Below are 16,868 nucleotides of genomic sequence, written 5' to 3'. Positions count from 1 at the left end.
CCGGCGGCATACCGCCACCGTCGAGCCAGGAGGCGGGTAGAGAAGAGGAGGAAAAACTTTACTGTCAGGTGCTGGGTGCGTGTATGTGTGTGTGTGCGCGTGAGATGGACTCTGCATAGTTTTGGAAGGCGGGGAGGGAAGAGGATCGTAGGTTGAAAAGTACCCAAATTAACTCATTACCCAAATTGAGCCGGTGAGAAGGGTACCTCTGCAGAACAGTTGCCGAATTCTGTCAGACGTACAATATTACACCCAAATCGGGAGGGGGCTTCAGGGAGAGAGTGTACCCGGCCAAAAACTGTAAATCTCTGTACTGTATAGGTTACATGTTTGGCCCGATCGATGAGGCGGAACGACGCCCTCATACATTCCATGCGCAGAGCCAAGAAACGGCAGCGACATTCGCTTGACTGAGCATCGGATAACTCACATCGGTATAAAGAATAGAGACGGTCGATATTCCGTTTTCCGCACATCAGCTTTCCTCGCGCGCTCGCCCACCTTCCTAAATTCTTGTTGCCCATGCAAGCGACCAATGGAATAACAAAACGGTTCGTCAGAGTCCAGACCCAACCAACAAGTTCCAGCCAGGTCGGGCCTCAACAGAAAACATACCCATTCCATCTTCCTCATTCATAAAGGATATGAAAGCTATATCCAGCATTATAACTCATGCAAAAAGCGTGGAACACCCAAGCATATAATCTTTTATGCGCAGACCCGCTTCGTCAAAAACACCCAACGAAAAAATTACAAACTTCCGCCGACAAACTCCCTTCTATGTCTACTGTATCGCAACAGAGAAGTCAGGGCATTGCGCACAAACGATTTCTGCTTCGTGTTAAAATGGCCTTTGAAGCAATGCCGAAATATCGAGTCGGCAAAAGCGCAGTCGAAATACAACCAAGGAAATGAAAAGATACCAAAATGTAGTCACGGGACTTTTATATATGAATATAAACTTCGACCTCTCGATCGATTCTGCAAGGTATCAGTCACATGGTAGATGGGCAAGTCGCTTCTGAGACGATCGTTGAATGCTTACAAGAAACCCAACGGTTCACTCCAACAATTTCGTCCCGCGAATCAGCATCAGAGGCCGAACAAGTTACCCCTGTGGTTCACACAGTGACTTAAGGTGGCATATCTTTGACTGCTTTTAACCCTACACGCTATCTACGTATAAGCTCTCGAGCTGATCAGCTCATACCTACTGTCGTAAGAACCTTTTCTTCAACTACATACATAAGAGAGTATTCAGAGGGATTTTTGCTGTGCGACAAGTGTGAGCCAAGACAATATGTCTTGCACACCCTCGCGCATTCGCCAATTCTTCTTTCGCAAATGCAAATGAGCATTTTGCATTCTTGAAGCGGTGACAGAACAAGTAAGCTCTCAAGGAAAATTGTTCTCGGTCGGGACTCTGAGTTTCCAAGAAATGTCCCTGACGCGTGCGGCTCTTTGTTTTGTGGGTGTGAGTCACAAAACGTGACCAAAAGACGATATCAGTTACGAATATCAACCACTTTTTGAGTCTGGTCTTACCGTATTGAAGGGAAGCACCGGCGTTCCACTATTAGTTTATATGTGCGTCAAACTGGCTATTGCGTAGGAACTGAAATTCGGGGTTCCCATGAACCAGACCCCGATTTCAGCCTTTCGTTGTTTCTGTGGCCACCTCTGCTCTTCTGGAGGGACGCTGTTCACCTCTTGCTTCCCGTAGTTCTATAACGAACCCAGACCTGTCATGATGACCGATTGGCCTTGATGGCTCTCGTGTCAGCTCACAGATTGTAAGGTCGCAAGGCACCATGAATTCTCGTGATACAGTACGCAGTCCGTACCTGTTGTAAGATCAGAAGGCAAGAGGACCGAGGTGAAATATTCTTCATGTTTTCATCTGTCAATACATTACTTCAACAGGAATGTCGCAAGGCGGAGCGTACTCCGGGAGCATCCCGTCTCGTACTGGAGACGACACCCTGACAAACAATTGCTTCCCTTGCTATGTCCAGTAATGTGCTGGAGAAAACAGCGAAGGTATAGGGTGGCCGCAATGTCAGCTTTTGTCCTTCATACAATGCCAAATGACTCTTTGTGGGATTACTGTCTGCCAAGCAAGCGAAGGTACACATCAGTAGTTTTCCCCTACATTGTCGTGAAATGTAAAGGAACGTAGTACACACGAGATGTGTATATTTCATCGTCGTGCGGCCACGCATCCTCTTCACAAATAGGGAGCCCCTTCATGCTTTCCATACGAAGGGAAACTAGTTACCCTGCTTGAGGTGAGGCAAGAACATACTTTTCGTAAAGCCCTTTTTTAGTGCTGCAATAAAATGGAAGGTCTGCTCTGCCGAAATGCTACAGGGCCTTGTGAAGTGTTTTCGTCTAGCCAGTGCTATGGAACGTCTGTTACATATTACGTGGCATGCAATATCAAGACGATTCCCATTTTTTTGGCGCATCTGCATGACACGACACTGTGTATTCAGCTCCCTCTGCTAAACACTAAGGAGACACAAATTGACATATTGAAGCTAAGGGGTCTTACTGATCGAAGATGAGCCGCCATAGTATCTTTCATGTGAGAAGTTGCCACTGCAATACTGTATACTGTATGAGTAGACGTTGACATTTTAAAGGACAGAATATCGAAATGTTGTCTGTAGTACTGTACATACACGAGGGCTCGTGCCGAGAGGAACGCTCTTCTGTATTGAGTACGACGCATATGCTCAACGTAAAAAAACACTTGTGAGAGTGTTCGCTTTTCCACGCCTAACAAGTAAAGACTTGGCATTCATATGAGAAAAAAGTTCCGTGTGGACATAGCCTCACTCATTGTTAGATTAGTTCTTCATAGCATTTACTACTGGTCGTGGATGGACTGCACCTCAGCTGAGCATGGCCTCTGTGCGTGCACGGCGTGCACCTGAAGGTTTTTTTTGTCCGCTAGCAATCTCTGCGCAGTCTCTGTGTCAGGTAAAATTTAAATACTACAGTTGCCACTGAGAAACGAGGATGCCGCATCAGTGCAACAATTGAATGTGGAAAACATGATAGAACGTAGTAAAGTGTTTGCACAATGGGTGGAAGACAGAAAAAGGCGCAGGGAGTGTATATATAGCGTGAGGCGAGATCCCATGGAAGTGAAAGTGAAGTTGAACTGCTTGCGGAATTCAGTAATGCGAGGTATACTCCCTTTCAATATCAGATACCGAGGGGTATGATCAAAATAAACCTTGGGTATTGCTTTGGCGAGCACATACTGGAACCTGTGCACGCAGAAATGTGATATGGATGCAGAGAACGACCACTACAGGTGGGAGATTGCGCCCTTTCAAGACATTCTTGCTGTTATGTTCAGCAACAAGGCGCGGGATGTTGTCGTAACGGTGTGGGACAGAAGGGATTCCATGTCATATCGGCACTAAGGGGCAGGAGAGTCTGGTTGTTCTCGGAGGAATACAAAGCGGAGGATCCTATATCTTTTAACATTGGAAGCGAGTGGAAAACATTTTCCGTATCGGTGTGTTTTGCAGTGTACCTCGTTGAAAAGTCCACTCCATTCTGCAAGCGCGGCAGTAGAAGCAGGGAAGTCTATGGCATCGAGCAAATGGTCTACGAAATGTAGAAAAATGGAACCAATATAACGGAGACGGAAAATAGGATTGGCAGTTCGAATGACCTCAGTGCTGAGGGGCCTGCGGTCGTTCCTATACCGATACGTGTGTGGAGTGCGGATTGAAGTGTAGGACAACGATGAATGGTGGGGAGCGAAGGCCAAGCTCCTTGTCTCGTACAGAGCCGCTCAGATGGCGTGTCGATGAGTTTGGCGGCTCAAAAATCGTCGATGTTTCGCGAGTTTTGGACTGTGCCGTGTTCCTCAGCGAGTAGCCGTTGAGAACAACTTGGAGAAGAATGCAGATATGGATGAGTAGATCTCTCTTCGGCAACGAGTATGAGGTAGTAATCCTCGGAGAAAGTAAAGAGAGAGAAAAATGCTAATAAATTGAACGGTTTATGAAAGGAAGGAAAAGGAGGTCACGCTCTGATGCAAGGGGTAGTCTGTACAAGATCTTGAGACTCTATTCATTCATCTCCAGATACATGGCTTCACACGCTGGAACCCCATCGCCTAACCAACTAGCTTTCGCTCTTCCAAGACTACGCAAACCTCCGCATGCAAGCAATTGAGTTCACAAGATGAACGACCACTCCTTCATGTCTTACCAACAGCACAATTCCCTTCCTCTACCTTCCTTATGCACGTGCATTTACACTCAATGTGCGCGACATACAACATCTTCGTTGCAGTATTTCTTTTATTAGCCTTTCCAGTTCCTATTTCCATCTCTCACCTCTCAACTACCACTAACATACGCACTCGCAATACACTGATGTAGTTTGCCCGCCTCCACATTCAGCTTTGTCATCATCGAACTCGTTTGAATTGTCACGGCTGTCCCATCAGCTCTACATAAAGGACACCGAGACATGGTGGAGGTTCTCCCCGTACCTTTTCTTCCGCAACATACTTCAGCCATCAGCTCGAATCCCGGCAGCCATCGAAGCAGTTCATGCATCTTGACCTCTACTGACACACTGCAAAACAGGTCAAGATTTCTAGTTAACGTAACAACATCCCAAAACATGTCAAGCGCAGGATCTTCAAAAGAAGCTGGAGGATCAGGTGAAAAGCGGGAGAAGCGGAGAAGGGGGCGGCAGCCGCGACAGTCCCTCGTCAGCCCAACTATGCACCAAAGCATCAGCCAATTTGCTAACGTCATTGGAGGTCCCGTTTTCGTTCCAGCGGGTTTCCGAGACTATTCAGGCTGGCTCAGTACCATTTCAGGTCCAAGGTATCAACTCGCTTGGAGTAATCTTGTTCGAGCGTTTACGCAGGAGTGCGCAACTGTAGAGCAGAAGACAATCCCGCAATTGAAAAGGGATGTCGTTACGGACATCGTTAATATGGTTGTTGACAAGAGGCCTCATGAGAGTGCAAAGCTTGTAAGCACAAATGCGAGGAGACAGTGCGAGACTAGACCCTCTGGGGGTATTTCTGTGATGACGATTTTTGAGAAGCACCTTCTTGCCCAACAAGAGGTGAGGCCTATTTTACCAAAAGCACCCAAAAGAGGCGGGGCGGCATCTCCTCCTCGAGGAAGCGCTTCAACTGGAAGCCCCAAGAGAACTTCAGTTACCACACCCCGGAGTGGTATTCCTATTTCTTCGCTTTTAGTTGAGTCGAGGCATCCTAATCCTGGAGGGTCGAAAGCTCCGAGGTCACCTACTTCGACGAGGCTTCCACCAATCGCAGATTTCGACGCACAAGTTCAGGAAATCAAGAAAAGAGATCGAGACCGTAGACGGTGATTATGATTATTGGACTTAGCGCTCTACTGAAGTTTCGGAAACTCTTGTTGTGCTTTTATGGTTTTTTTCCCGCTTTTCTTATCAAGCTTTCTTCGAAACGGAGAACTGTACCACAGTCAGATTGCAAGGGCAATAAAATCGCACTCCTGCATTTCATCTGCCTAAAATCTGCTCAACTCCCAAGCTTCACAATGAGTATCCATGTCAGCATGTTTCTTTCTTTGAACTAGGAGAGCGTTCGATAAGTGAGGCTCGATGTTTCATTGAAACTCTTTTGAGTTCGATGTGTATCGTTCCCGAGAATAGTACCGTATTAGATAGGAAGTAAGGACGCAACTGTTCCACCATGCGCGACTTTTCTTTTTTATGTATAGCCGTTGATAAATCCATAGAACTTTGTAATTCGAATATTGACAAACTTGTTTCGGTCGCGGAGATGTATCCGTAACGGGACTTGCATCCATTTGTCTGAATGACTAGAACTTCTGAGACACCTCTGCAAACAGAACAAAATGCATCTATTGCTCATCAAGAACTTGCCGTTGCGCGTGAAGATTCGATGGCCACAAACGCTCTTGAATACCTTCAGTATCTTTCGTGTCGCAGCGAATGCAGCACACAAAGCAAACATTAACTCTAAAATATTGAACATAGAGAGACTCTGCATATGTGCAATCGTTGTATACACAAGCAAGTGGTGCGACAGCAGCGAATTACCCTGCTCTATGTGCATTCGAGATTAGTAGATGGGATGAAGGGCAATGATCTCATTTGTGCAACGAGGCTTCCATTTTGTACAGACTGATAGTCAGGCGAAAGTGGTTGAGATGCGGTGTGTTAGAGGTAAAGGAAAGTGAGTAGAAAGAGGAAGGACAAAATAGAGCGCGTGGAAGGGGAGCGGAGTTTGTCTTCGTGAATTATACGAGAGGTGTTGGATTCAGAGATTAAATAGATGTCTCAGGATTGGAGATGACACTATTATGCGGTGGAGAACAATCACAGGGCAGGTTTGATGGGGAACGGGATCATATTTTGCGAGCTTAGGATTATTAAAGAACGCGAGACATTGGGGAGAGGGCTCGCCTGAAATGGAGAGGAAGTCGCGCAAGTTTGCAATCATGGCAAAAAATTGGCGTTGTAGATTTGAACGAATTGGACCACACGTGATGCGGCTTTAACAGTGAGCCATGCAGAGAGTATGAGACCGAATAGACGACTGAGCCGGCGGAACGGTCGATGGCGTTTTGTGAGACTACTTGCAAGTGACGTAGACATCTGCAGAGCAGGGCAGAGTGAGATTGCTGGTGCAGGGTGAGGTGGTGAGGAAAGTTTTTAAAGTGGGCGATGAGAGAAGGTGGATAGGCAGGGGAAGGGCCTTGTGGGGGTGTAGACGTCGTGTTTCTAAAGGTATTGTGTATGGATGTAAATGCTTTATTCGATGACTATTGTTGCGAATGCATGTATGGATAGGATAGGCTTCGTGTTCGGTCCAACACAATGCAGTACCAGGACTAATGAATAAGATAGAGAACGGGGCGTTTTACCGCGCGGTACGACATGTACCGCACATACTGTAGTTGCACCCTAGCACAATGCTCAGGACACCTTCAAATGGATGATATTACAGTGCCTCCTACGATATAGTGCTATAGCGTGACATACCTCTAGCTATGACACTATTGGGGGGATGGCACTATAGAAAGGAGGCTCAAATACATATATTGGGCGACTCCTGAAATTCTAAAATCGCAAATTGTGTTGACCAAATCGGGATTTTGTGACACACAAACGGCGCGTTGTGTACACACAACGCGCCGTTTTCTCGGACGGGCGACCCCATGCTAGGTTAAATGTGTATCGCACAAATGTCAAAATGTGCGCGCGTACAATCCAAATTTACTGTACACAGAGAAAGTGTCGGCCGCCGCCCGACCGACGAGACTCGACATCTACATCCTACCGAGCATGGCTCTGAATGAGAAGTAGCAATAGAATAGCCATTTGGTCATTCATGGTTCTGACGGTGGCTGCTCGGTGAAAACACCATCATGATTGAGCTTAGCTCACAGCACACACTGTAGATAGAGCTCCGACGGCGTCATCGCCGGCGTCCGGTGCCGTGCTCGTCGTTAGGAACGACCCTGACACACCGTGCTCGTCATTAGGAACGAGTTCAAAGCATGCGTACAGTAGGGGGACGCACATTATGTGCGCAAGCATTTCCGTGGTAAAACTCATTTTTTGTTCACAAAAAAGAAAAATATGACTCTGACACAAAAAATAATTTCCGGAGGCGCCCATTTAGACGATCACACACACATTTGTGAACCAAGGTGAGATAAGGGAGGCTTCCACCATTTGTTCTACCGTGCTGCCATGAAATCAAGATTCATCATGACTCAAGCATGGTTTACCGAATGCCTGGAACAGTCCTTGGAAGTAGGATTTAAGGCGACGCCTCGGAGCCTTCAATTCTCTTTCTCCCTCAAGTCGTCGCTTGCTTTTTCCCACCGTCCCACCCGCACTTCGTGCCCTATCACAAGTCGTGCTCTTTAGCGCGCAGTCCGCTTACCAGCCTCCGCTATTTTCCTTTCATTTTCTGGTAACTGTAAGCCTTCGTAGCACACTGACTTTCTGTTCAAAAAAATGCTCAAACCTCATTAAAAATTCGTTTGATCTTCAACACAAGTCTAACCTTGGGGACAAAGCACACTGCTAACACAAACACAACAAAGCCTGTATAACACAACTAAATAACTTCATCCTTTGAGTACTGAACCATGTCGGATGATACACGTGTGAGCGTATGATAACCTGTGCCAGAGGGTGAGCCGTAGCACTATATAGAGGGAAGCACTACTAAAGTAGGCACTATTGAGCGACCCCCCCCTGTAGTGGGTTATTCCTTGTGAGCGTAAGTTCTGTATGATACAATAATTGCACGCTGTACCGTAACGTTACCCCTTAGCATAAGGGTAACGGTACCCTTCGAAGGGTACAATATGGTACCCAAGGGTACAGTGTATGCGTTCCTCTGCCCAACCGCGGTTTCTGCTGGAGTAATACTGTACAGTACTCAGAGGTGACATGCAGAGCCATATAAGATAGTGTGATACGTGTGTAGTTGTACACGATGCAGTCGTGTCCACGTCGAAGAGCAACTCATACCCCGAAGAGGCAAATGCGAATAGTTACATGCCAAGTGGAGTGTACTTACAGTGAAGCTGAGTACGCATGCTGAGGGTATTCGTACTGTACGCATCATCGATGAGGCCTGCAGAACAATCCTTTCGCAACCTCGATTCGTTTCCAACGTTTTCAGCCCCTCCTAACGACCCCATCATCCTTTCAGACCTCTATCGCCGCTCCCTCAACGCTTTTTCAGCACCGATTCATCCCATATTTGCGCCACCCTGCCCTTTTGACGGAGTCATTTGACCTCTGGGTCTTTGCTGCTTCACGGGCTCGTACTCTCCATTCCCCCCACACCTTGACAAATCATGACGTCCAAGTGGTGGGTCGTTTCGGCCCCAAATGAGGGTGGTCGATCTTCCTTTGCTTCCATCAAAGATTCTCTTGAAGCCAAGTTGGGACTCTGCAATGCCCATCTTCTCCAGCTTCCTGAGTTTCGAGTCGGGACTCTCGACTCCCTCATTTCCGTCGCCGATGCCATTACCCGCGATGAAAAGAATCTCGAGTCAACCGTCGATCGCGTCCTCAGGCAGTACCGCGATCTCACTGTATCCTCCTCTGCAATTCCTACCGTCGACGGTGTCGACATCATCGAGTACGTTACCGATTTCGAGTGGGACGAGGCAAAGTTCGCCTCTTCTGATTCCTTGTCCGATATTCGCAAGACCATCATGGAACAGGTTTTTCGAATGGAAGATGACATGAAAATCCGACTAAACGATTTCACCTCAACGAAGCAAGCACTCACCACTATCGAGCGTCGCTCTCAGGGAACTCTCATGACCCGCCATCTGTCCACCATTGTCGAGGCAGAGCATGTCGTCGAGTCTGAACACATCACCACGCTCTTTGTTGTCTTCGCCTCATACAACGAACCCGAATTCTTGAGTACGTACGAACAGCTCGCAAACCTTGTCGTTCCGCGTTCGGCCAAGAAGATTTCTACCGACAATGAATATTCTCTTTTCGCCGTCAACGTATTCAAAAAGTCCGTCGAAGACTTTAAAACAGCTTGCAGAGAGAAGCGGTACACAGTCAGAGACTTCGTCTTTGACCCGACTGCAAAGTCGAGGTCTGCAGAAGAAGAGGACCGACTCAAGGACGAAGCGCAGACCCAGCAGGCTACTTTCACAAAGTGGGCCGAGACAGCGTTTGCTGAGACTTTCATTGCTATGGTGCATCTCAAAGCCCTTCGTGCCTTTGCCGAGAGTGTCTTGCGTTATGGCCTCCCAGTCAATTTCGATGTTTCGCTGATATTACCAAAGGGCAAGGCTGATTCCCGTTTGCGTTCGTCACTGAATGAAATGTTTGGGCACTTGGGCGGTTCCTGGGCCGCCGCAGGGGATTCTGAGGAGGTCACTAACATTCCTGGCATCACCGGTGATAAGGACTTCTATCCCTATGTCTACTTTGAGCTTCCCATCCCCCAGTCTTCGCGTTCCTGATTTTGGCTAACCTTACTCATATTAAACCACGTGTCCTCACTTCCGTTTGCGCACGGCTATAACTACTACATGTGCTCTGCTTCAAGGTGGGACTCAGTCTCCCCTCCAGCATAAAAAATAAACCAGTGAACTGATGTTTATTCTTACGGTAGCCATTCTCTTCGAGGGAGTACTTCTACTTTGTGGAGGACCATATCATGTTTTTCGAAGACTGCTTTGGCCCCTGCTACCTCCGAGCCACTCAATTGGCGAACCGGATTTGGAAGACACAGAGCGCAACCCCCGCTCCCTGTCATTTTTGCTGCCAAGCCTGCTTGCTTCGCAATAGAAACCAAGTCCGTGTTTTGCTTGCCAACAACATGTGGTCCGACCAGAGCAACTCGGAGCTGAAAATTTTTGCTGATGAGGTGCGGCAGCTCTTTGTAAACCTCTCGGTTCCCTTTCGCGCCTTGCTCCAATATGATTTGACCAGAATCTACCAAACTGCATAGCTCCTTGACTATAGCGAGAACTTCAGAATCCTTCGCGTCGTATCTTGATCGTAAATTGCTGTGGACTTTGCCAGAGTCCTCCCCTATTGTCCCTTCTCCACGGTACGCTATCCACATCTCAGGTAAGCAGCCATCCGGCAGCCATTTCCACTCTTCCCCAGACGTCATGCCTGTGAAATCCATCGTCACACAACCCTGCATCAATTGTATCACGCGATCCTGTAGCCCACATGCAATACCTAACAAATCCGTTTCAGCAGAGCGCATCAATTTTGGCCAGAAGTGGATATCTGGGTTGATTTCTGGGAGCGAAGTGCCGTGATATCTGGCCAATGCCAGTAGCGTTGCAAGAATAAAAGCAGAAGAACCTGATAAACCGATGCGCGCTGGTATGGAGGTTGAGTATGTTAATTGACAATTTGGAAGCAAACTGAAGGAATCTTTCTTCCCATCTTGCTCTTCTCCGGCAGCAGATTGATCTTGCATATATTGTTTGTACACTCTTGCGAACATGGCAGACGCAGCAAGAACTAGTACGCGCGCTCCGTAGTGAATACCAAAGTTGTCCACGTGATCTAAGAACTGAGAAAGACTGTTGTAGCTTTCCAAATGCTCATGCTTTGGGTTGGAGCGCACCGCAAAACTGTCATGGGGTGTCGCTACAACCTCAGCGTAGCCCTCTGATGCTAAGGAAAAGGCAATGACCTTGCCGCCGTAGCCGTCCGAAGGATTCCCGAGGAAACCTGCTCGCGGAAAAGCACGTCCAACAGCAGGTTCATATTTTGCTCTTCGCGGCACTTTACTGCTCCGCATGCCAGATTTGGGAAGCGTCAAATCCCAGAGTGCGTCTTTATAGTGTTGGAGAGAACCTATATCAATCCTTTGCACCACTTGAAATAATCTGCATGAATGCTTCGGGACGAGCCATGCTAACCAGAATCCCGGTGCATCACGCTTCTCTAGTGGCACTCCCAAGTTTTCTTGCTCTTCCGAGAAATGTCCCAGGGTTTGCCAAAGGTTTTTTCGAAGCAAGTAGATTGGCGCCGAAGCAAGATTTGACGGGGCCAGTTCCGGGCTCTTCGGCTTTTCGATAACCGCCTCAGCAATGAGTTCTCCTGACAGCTCCGTGCGAAATTTGAACATACCGCGTCGTACGCAGTCGTTCATGTCTGCGAGGGGATATGCAAAGGTCGCCGCAGAATGCTCACCATCTACAAACTTCGAGACATAGTCTAACATGTCAATATCCGGTAGTATTGTATCACAGGCAATAATCAGTGCTTTGTCCGCTGATGTCGTCTTAAGAGAATTGAGACCAATCGCGATATCCTTAATAGCACCCAGCCTTGAGGCATTGTCAATGGACCCGTCTGAAAGAATAGAAACACCCAAGTGGTGGTGTACCGGTAACTCGGCCTTCCATTGTTGGTACAACGGGAGATGCGCTTCGTTCGTTACGACGAAAATATGTGATATTGAAGGGATGGTTTGCAGCTGTGACAACCAATGCGAAAGGATGGGTTGTCCGCATAGTGGGAGAAGAGGTTTCGGCGTCCCTGCCAGCATCGACAAAGAAGGCGTGCTGCCAATATCTCGTTGAAGACGGGTTCCATAACCTGCTGCAAGCAAGACAACTCCAAGACGCTCTGTTCCAGATGCTGCATTACGTTTTGTGGGTAGCATTGTGAACGACGGGGTTGTGACAAATGGATGGGCAGCTGTGCTTAGGACTGCAAAATATTACGGAGCTAAGGCAGCTGAAAATACTTGATCCTGCATGTTTTCAATGATCGTAAACGAAGCTTCGGGAAAGAAATCGACAGCATTTGAAGCCACATGGCAGTGATTACCCAGTTGTCATGGGTAAGTTGGCCGAGTTTGAATTGTCTGCAAGCATGTGAGATCCATTTCTCTTGGTTAGACGGGACGGTCAAGCAACAAATTCTGAAAGATTTGATCGGCTGTTGAGATTCTCCTCAAAATTTCGATCTTTCCCATTATCCGCAGATACAGCAAGTCTGCTACACAGGAATTTGCCGTTTGGAGTTGAGTCGAAGGTGATTCAAACGTGCACACAATCTTCATGGTTCAGCGTCCGGAAAGGAAACTGAGGCTCTTGGAGTAAGTGGGTCGTCCGCACGACTATTTTGCTGCACCATCAAATGTTCATATTCATCTGCTATTGAGCTTTTACCATCATGTTGCACAGCTTCATGATCATCTCTGGCCGAGGTGGCCTCGTCTTGTATCGCAAAGTGTTCACCAGGGCCCCGAATCAACCACGACTGATCGCTGGGCTCGTGACAGCTTTGGGAGAGTTTTCAGTACGATCAATTGGCATCCCAATTACCCACATTGAACTCGAAAACGTAACTATCACCGCCTTGGAAATCCCTATCGGAAACGATGAAGCCGGGTCGGAGCACTTGCGGGCTGTGCTGTTTCATGACACAGGTGATGCGGACCTTTACGGTCACTCTGTTGGTTTACAGCTTTTGACGGTGTTTAAAGAGAACTATGCAGAACGCCTTCTCTCTTTGCAACTAGCCAACGTGCAGGGAGTTGAAGACATATTTAAAGGCTTCGGAGCGCTGGTGCGCCCGGCTATTGTAGCCTCAGTTTTTCCCCTCCTCGAGTTTCGTACGTAGACCCGGCATGGTATGCGCGAGTCGTGAACAACTCCGTCCCATTAACGTGCTTGCTAACCCTTTCTTCGTGTGTTCTTTTTGGTATACGCTGCTAGTGGAATCTAATGCCGCTATTCGGCAAGCCTACTTAGTGCGACACGGCCTCGAAGGGACGTTTCGGAAGTCTCTTGAGAGCATATGGTACCCGTCGGGAAGCAGGTCAGGGTCTACAATGATTGCAGATTTGCAAGCACTGCTTGCTGCCGGTGATGACGCGCTGGCCTCACAAGGAGATGAGACGGCTGTGGTCACAATTGGGGATGATATTCGAGTTGAGAGATTTGATGGCGCAACGTTGGTGATTGTCTTACAACCATCAAATACATTTAGCTCTTGCCAGGATGTAATCGGGTCATGCAGCCAAGTGCTGGAACAACGTAAGTTTTCTATTCCTGTTTGTTTAAGTGCGTGTGCTCTTTCTTTTAACGTCCGCCTTTGCCGCATACTGAATTATGTTTGCTTCGCCTGCTCCCTGCTCCCTGCTCGTACTCATTGGTGTTATTACATCTGTAGTGTTGGTGTTAATGAAAGGTCTACAAGGCTCGCGCGGGGTGACTTGAAGAGAGGCACGAGTAAAAGCGAGGTTCAAAACTGGTTTAGTTAGTCAGCGATTGCTATGTGTTAATGTTTCCGCCGCCATCCTTCTTCAATCTAGCCTTTGACATGACACTGATGGCGAGCGCGGAGATTAGAACGAGTGCCCAGGTCAGGCCGAGGTTCCAAGCGCAACCGCTGTTCTTTCTGTTGACGAGACTGAGCTCTGCGAGGCCGAGATGCAAGACATAGGCGACCAAGCCATACTGCAGCGAGGAGCTGGCGCTGAAGGCGGGCCAGACGAGAATGCCGAGGAAGATGTGCAAAAGAGAGTAGGCCAAGGTGAAGGAGCCCGCGGCGACGAAGAAGTTGACGGGGCATGTGTCGTTGTATACTGCGGTATCATCGGAAAAGTTGTCTGCGATAATCGAGTAAAACTGGATGAGGACGGCCATGAGGGCGTAGCCGGCGCCGACGGCCATGCCGGTGAGCATCTGGTTCTTGGCGCCCTGGCGCAGGAAGGCGTGGATGCCGTGGCCGTTGCGCGCCATGAGGCGGAAGACGACGGAGAGGACGTAGCGCATGAGCTCTTGCATGGACACGGCGAGGAAGATGGCCCACGGGAAAATGTCCTTCAAGGGCGGGATGGCTATCCAGATGGTGCCCGCTAGCATCATGGCGAGGCACCAGGTGAAGGCGGCGAAGATGCCGATGACCAGGAGATGCGCGCGGCGCTGCAGCATGACCAACCAGATGGCGACCGAGGGGCCCGCGGATAGCAGAAGGACGCCGACGGCTACGAGGGTGACCATGGCGGGAAATGGGCCGAGCTGAACGGCGGAGATGGTACAGGGCGATTGGATAGAGCAGTAGAAACGGTGTGGGTCTTCGATGAGTCTCTGCGAAGCAGTCCTTCCTGAGTCTTAGGTGGTCGATTTATAAAGTGCAGTCCAATGGTTAACCCCCCGTGAATGTGGTGTTGCTGGAGGAGTTGCCAATTGTGCACATCGACCGGGAAGAGGAAGTGGACTAGCGGTCTAAAAGTTGCAGATGAGTTGGTGAGGATGGGAGAAGGGCGATGGGCCGGTGGTTGGACCCCGCAGCATGCGTGACGACACGTGGGACAGGCGGGGGGGGGGGCATGGGGGGTTAGCCCGACAGAAAGTGGGCAGAATGGATGGGGGGGGGGGGGGGGGGGGTTGTTGGGATTGTTGAAATGTGAATATATTTATGAGATTTTGGCACAGGGGAATACTGTAGGTGGGACGTCGGCCATCCTCCAGCCGTACATCTTCGAGCCGTACATCGCTGTTCATGTCAGCACTCTCAACATCGCTCAAGCGCCCCCAGTGCCTCGTGAGTAGTGTTGATGTCAACAGTCAACACTGTTGACTCAACAGTGGCACTGCCACTCCAAGTGAGCACTGAAGCACCCGCGCTTCCATTTCTCCATCTCTCGGGCAGTGATAACCCTTCGCATTTTGTGTTCGGTCCCCGCCTGCGGAACTGTGTGCACGACCCCGCGTACAGCATCGTTCAGCATCACGTGTGCAAAAAGTGCTTCTGCTGCAGGCTGCCCCGCGACGACCTTTACCATACGATACCTAAGAATCTATCATGTCGCCTGTTGTAGAGGTACTGTAGCATTCCCCTTCAAAGCCTGGCATCTCTGATCGCTCGCTTCAAACAGGACACAACTGTGCCTACCGGTTAGTGTGTACGGTAGAAGAGCACTGTGGCAGCGAACTGCGTTCGGCATGCATTTCCCCCCGCAACTGTGCCTACGGTACCCAAGGGTACCTTCGAAGGTACCCTTGGGTACAGTATGTACGGTAACGGTACGTGATGCATTTCCCCCTTAACCACTCGTCCGCGATATGACAACCGAAATTTCTCCAAAATCTTCCCGCAGTGCCCACCATTCCCGCGCGCCATTCCCGCCACCACCCGCGCACCCTCATTCTGCACCCGCCATCTCCCGCCTTCCTCCCACCGCCGCACCATTCGCATGCAGCTGCCGCACCGCCGCCCCCTACCATGTCCATGCCTACGTGCCCGCGATCTCTCCAGATAGGCATTCTCCCCGGCGCGGCTCTCGGCGGCCTGCTCGGCGGCGTCGTGGTAACCTCTCTGGCCCGCCGTCTCTCGGCCCCGCGAACGCGCCGCGGCCTCTTCGTGCGCCGCCGCGGCCGCCGCCCGTGCGCGCGCTGCGCGGGCTTCGGCATCTCTCGCTGCCCGCTCTGCGCGGGCGAGGGCATCTGCGTACGTCCCTGCCTGCCCCCCTGTCCGCTCTCTCCTCCCTTGCACCCGCTCTAACCCTCCCCCCCCCCTGCGACGCCCCGCGCAGATGTTCTCCGCCAAAGTCAAGCAGCAGATCCCGTGCCCGTTGTGCGTGATGCGGCGCTACGTGCCGTGCGACATGTGCAGCGGGTCCGGTCTGCGCCTCAAAGCGTCCGGCCCGCGCGCCGCGCTGGCCAAGGGCCTCATGGCTGCGAGGCGATGCGTCGACGCCGTGCGCCTGCGCCTGCTCGGGCAGCTGGGGGCGTGACGCCGCTGGCGCGCCGCCGCAGCCAGGCGACCAGCCGGTCGCCTGGGGTGCGTTGTATGCCCGAGATGCGGCGTGTGGCCACGTCGCGCGACGGGAGAAGGTCGCCGAGGATGCTCCAGCTATACCCCAGGTGCATCCCCACCGCGGAGGCGAAGCCCGCGCTCAGCGTCGCGCCGCAGAAGGCCCCCGCCAGGCTCCCATCGTACGCGAACGGCCGCGCAGAGAAGTCCGGGTAGACTAGAGCCGTGTGCTTGCCGAGTGGCATGAGATTGCCAAAGCCAACGAAGAGGCCGTAGCCCGCGCCCATGAAACAGCCGACCGAGACACCCATGCCGGCCTGCGGATCGCCCGGCGGGCGCCTCCTTTGCCCGACAAAGATGCGTGGGCGAGGGGAATCGGATGACATGGCGGATAAGAAAGGGGGGCGAAGAGGAGGTGTGAGTGCAGAAGGAACCGGAAAGTGAAGGCGGGAGAGGGAGGAGCTCAAATGCTCCTGCGTCTGTAATTTCGGGATGCTGGTCATCGCTCTCCGTTACTGTAAATGGAGGTCCCGTTGATACGGAACGAGTTTTTATTTTTTGAGTTGTTT

The 16,868-nt window shown here is 50.2% G+C and overlaps 8 protein-coding genes across 8 annotated transcripts; 5 read left to right on the top strand and 3 right to left on the bottom strand.

The window, feature by feature from the left end:
* Positions 1-4,500: 4,500 nt before the first annotated feature.
* Positions 4,501-5,382, top strand: CHC_T00000050001 (hypothetical protein). Its single transcript, XM_005717734.1, has one exon. The coding sequence runs from the start codon at positions 4,501-4,503 to the stop codon at positions 5,380-5,382; it is 882 nt and encodes a 293-aa protein (XP_005717791.1).
* A 2-nt stretch (positions 5,383-5,384) lies between these two features.
* Positions 5,385-5,612, top strand: CHC_T00000049001 (hypothetical protein). Its single transcript, XM_005717733.1, has one exon. The coding sequence runs from the start codon at positions 5,385-5,387 to the stop codon at positions 5,610-5,612; it is 228 nt and encodes a 75-aa protein (XP_005717790.1).
* A 30-nt stretch (positions 5,613-5,642) lies between these two features.
* Positions 5,643-5,846, bottom strand: CHC_T00000048001 (hypothetical protein). The gene has a single exon (XM_005717732.1). It carries the CDS (start codon positions 5,844-5,846, stop codon positions 5,643-5,645), a length of 204 nt encoding a protein of 67 aa, XP_005717789.1.
* A 2,993-nt stretch (positions 5,847-8,839) lies between these two features.
* On the bottom strand, positions 8,840-9,244 carry CHC_T00000047001 (hypothetical protein). The gene has a single exon (XM_005717731.1). It carries the CDS (start codon positions 9,242-9,244, stop codon positions 8,840-8,842), a length of 405 nt encoding a protein of 134 aa, XP_005717788.1.
* CHC_T00010175001 (V-type ATP synthase, Subunit V1C) lies at positions 8,883-10,018 on the top strand (the record flags this gene model as incomplete). Its single annotated transcript, XM_005717730.1, has 1 exon — positions 8,883-10,018. A coding segment is annotated over exon 1 (1,136 nt), but the record flags the coding sequence as incomplete, so codon positions are not given.
* A 144-nt stretch (positions 10,019-10,162) lies between these two features.
* On the bottom strand, positions 10,163-12,193 carry CHC_T00000045001 (hypothetical protein). The gene has a single exon (XM_005717729.1). It carries the CDS (start codon positions 12,191-12,193, stop codon positions 10,163-10,165), a length of 2,031 nt encoding a protein of 676 aa, XP_005717786.1.
* Positions 12,194-12,708: 515 nt separating this feature from the next.
* On the top strand, positions 12,709-13,158 carry CHC_T00000044001 (hypothetical protein). The gene has a single exon (XM_005717728.1). The coding sequence runs from the start codon at positions 12,709-12,711 to the stop codon at positions 13,156-13,158; it is 450 nt and encodes a 149-aa protein (XP_005717785.1).
* Positions 13,159-13,165: 7 nt separating this feature from the next.
* Positions 13,166-13,757, top strand: CHC_T00000043001 (hypothetical protein). Its single transcript, XM_005717727.1, has 2 exons — positions 13,166-13,574; positions 13,711-13,757. The coding sequence occupies exons 1-2, from the start codon at positions 13,166-13,168 to the stop codon at positions 13,755-13,757; spliced, it is 456 nt and encodes a 151-aa protein (XP_005717784.1).
* Positions 13,758-16,868: the final 3,111 nt, after the last annotated feature.

The sequence above is a fragment of the Chondrus crispus genome, genomic scaffold, assembly GCF_000350225.1.
Source record: "Chondrus crispus Stackhouse genomic scaffold, scaffold_349, whole genome shotgun sequence".
Classification (NCBI taxonomy): Eukaryota; Rhodophyta; class Florideophyceae; order Gigartinales; family Gigartinaceae; genus Chondrus; species Chondrus crispus.
Note: the sequence above shows the minus strand (reverse complement) of the source record. Positions and strands in the feature narration are given on the sequence as shown.

Excerpts from the sequence above, each read along its gene's own strand:
- CHC_T00000050001 (XM_005717734.1), top strand. The coding sequence starts at position 4,501 with ATGGTGGAGGTTCTCCCCGTACCTTTTCTTCCGCAACATACTTCAGCC.
- CHC_T00000049001 (XM_005717733.1), top strand. The coding sequence starts at position 5,385 with ATGATTATTGGACTTAGCGCTCTACTGAAGTTTCGGAAACTCTTGTTG.
- CHC_T00000048001 (XM_005717732.1), bottom strand. The coding sequence starts at position 5,846 with ATGGATGCAAGTCCCGTTACGGATACATCTCCGCGACCGAAACAAGTT.
- CHC_T00000047001 (XM_005717731.1), bottom strand. The coding sequence starts at position 9,244 with ATGGTCTTGCGAATATCGGACAAGGAATCAGAAGAGGCGAACTTTGCC.
- CHC_T00000045001 (XM_005717729.1), bottom strand. The coding sequence starts at position 12,193 with ATGCTACCCACAAAACGTAATGCAGCATCTGGAACAGAGCGTCTTGGA.
- CHC_T00000044001 (XM_005717728.1), top strand. The coding sequence starts at position 12,709 with ATGTTGCACAGCTTCATGATCATCTCTGGCCGAGGTGGCCTCGTCTTG.
- CHC_T00000043001 (XM_005717727.1), top strand. The coding sequence starts at position 13,166 with ATGGTATGCGCGAGTCGTGAACAACTCCGTCCCATTAACGTGCTTGCT. Across the intron at positions 13,575-13,710 it reads CAGCCAAGTGCTGGAACAAC|TGTTGGTGTTAATGAAAGGT; the intron begins GTAAGTTTTCTA and ends TTACATCTGTAG.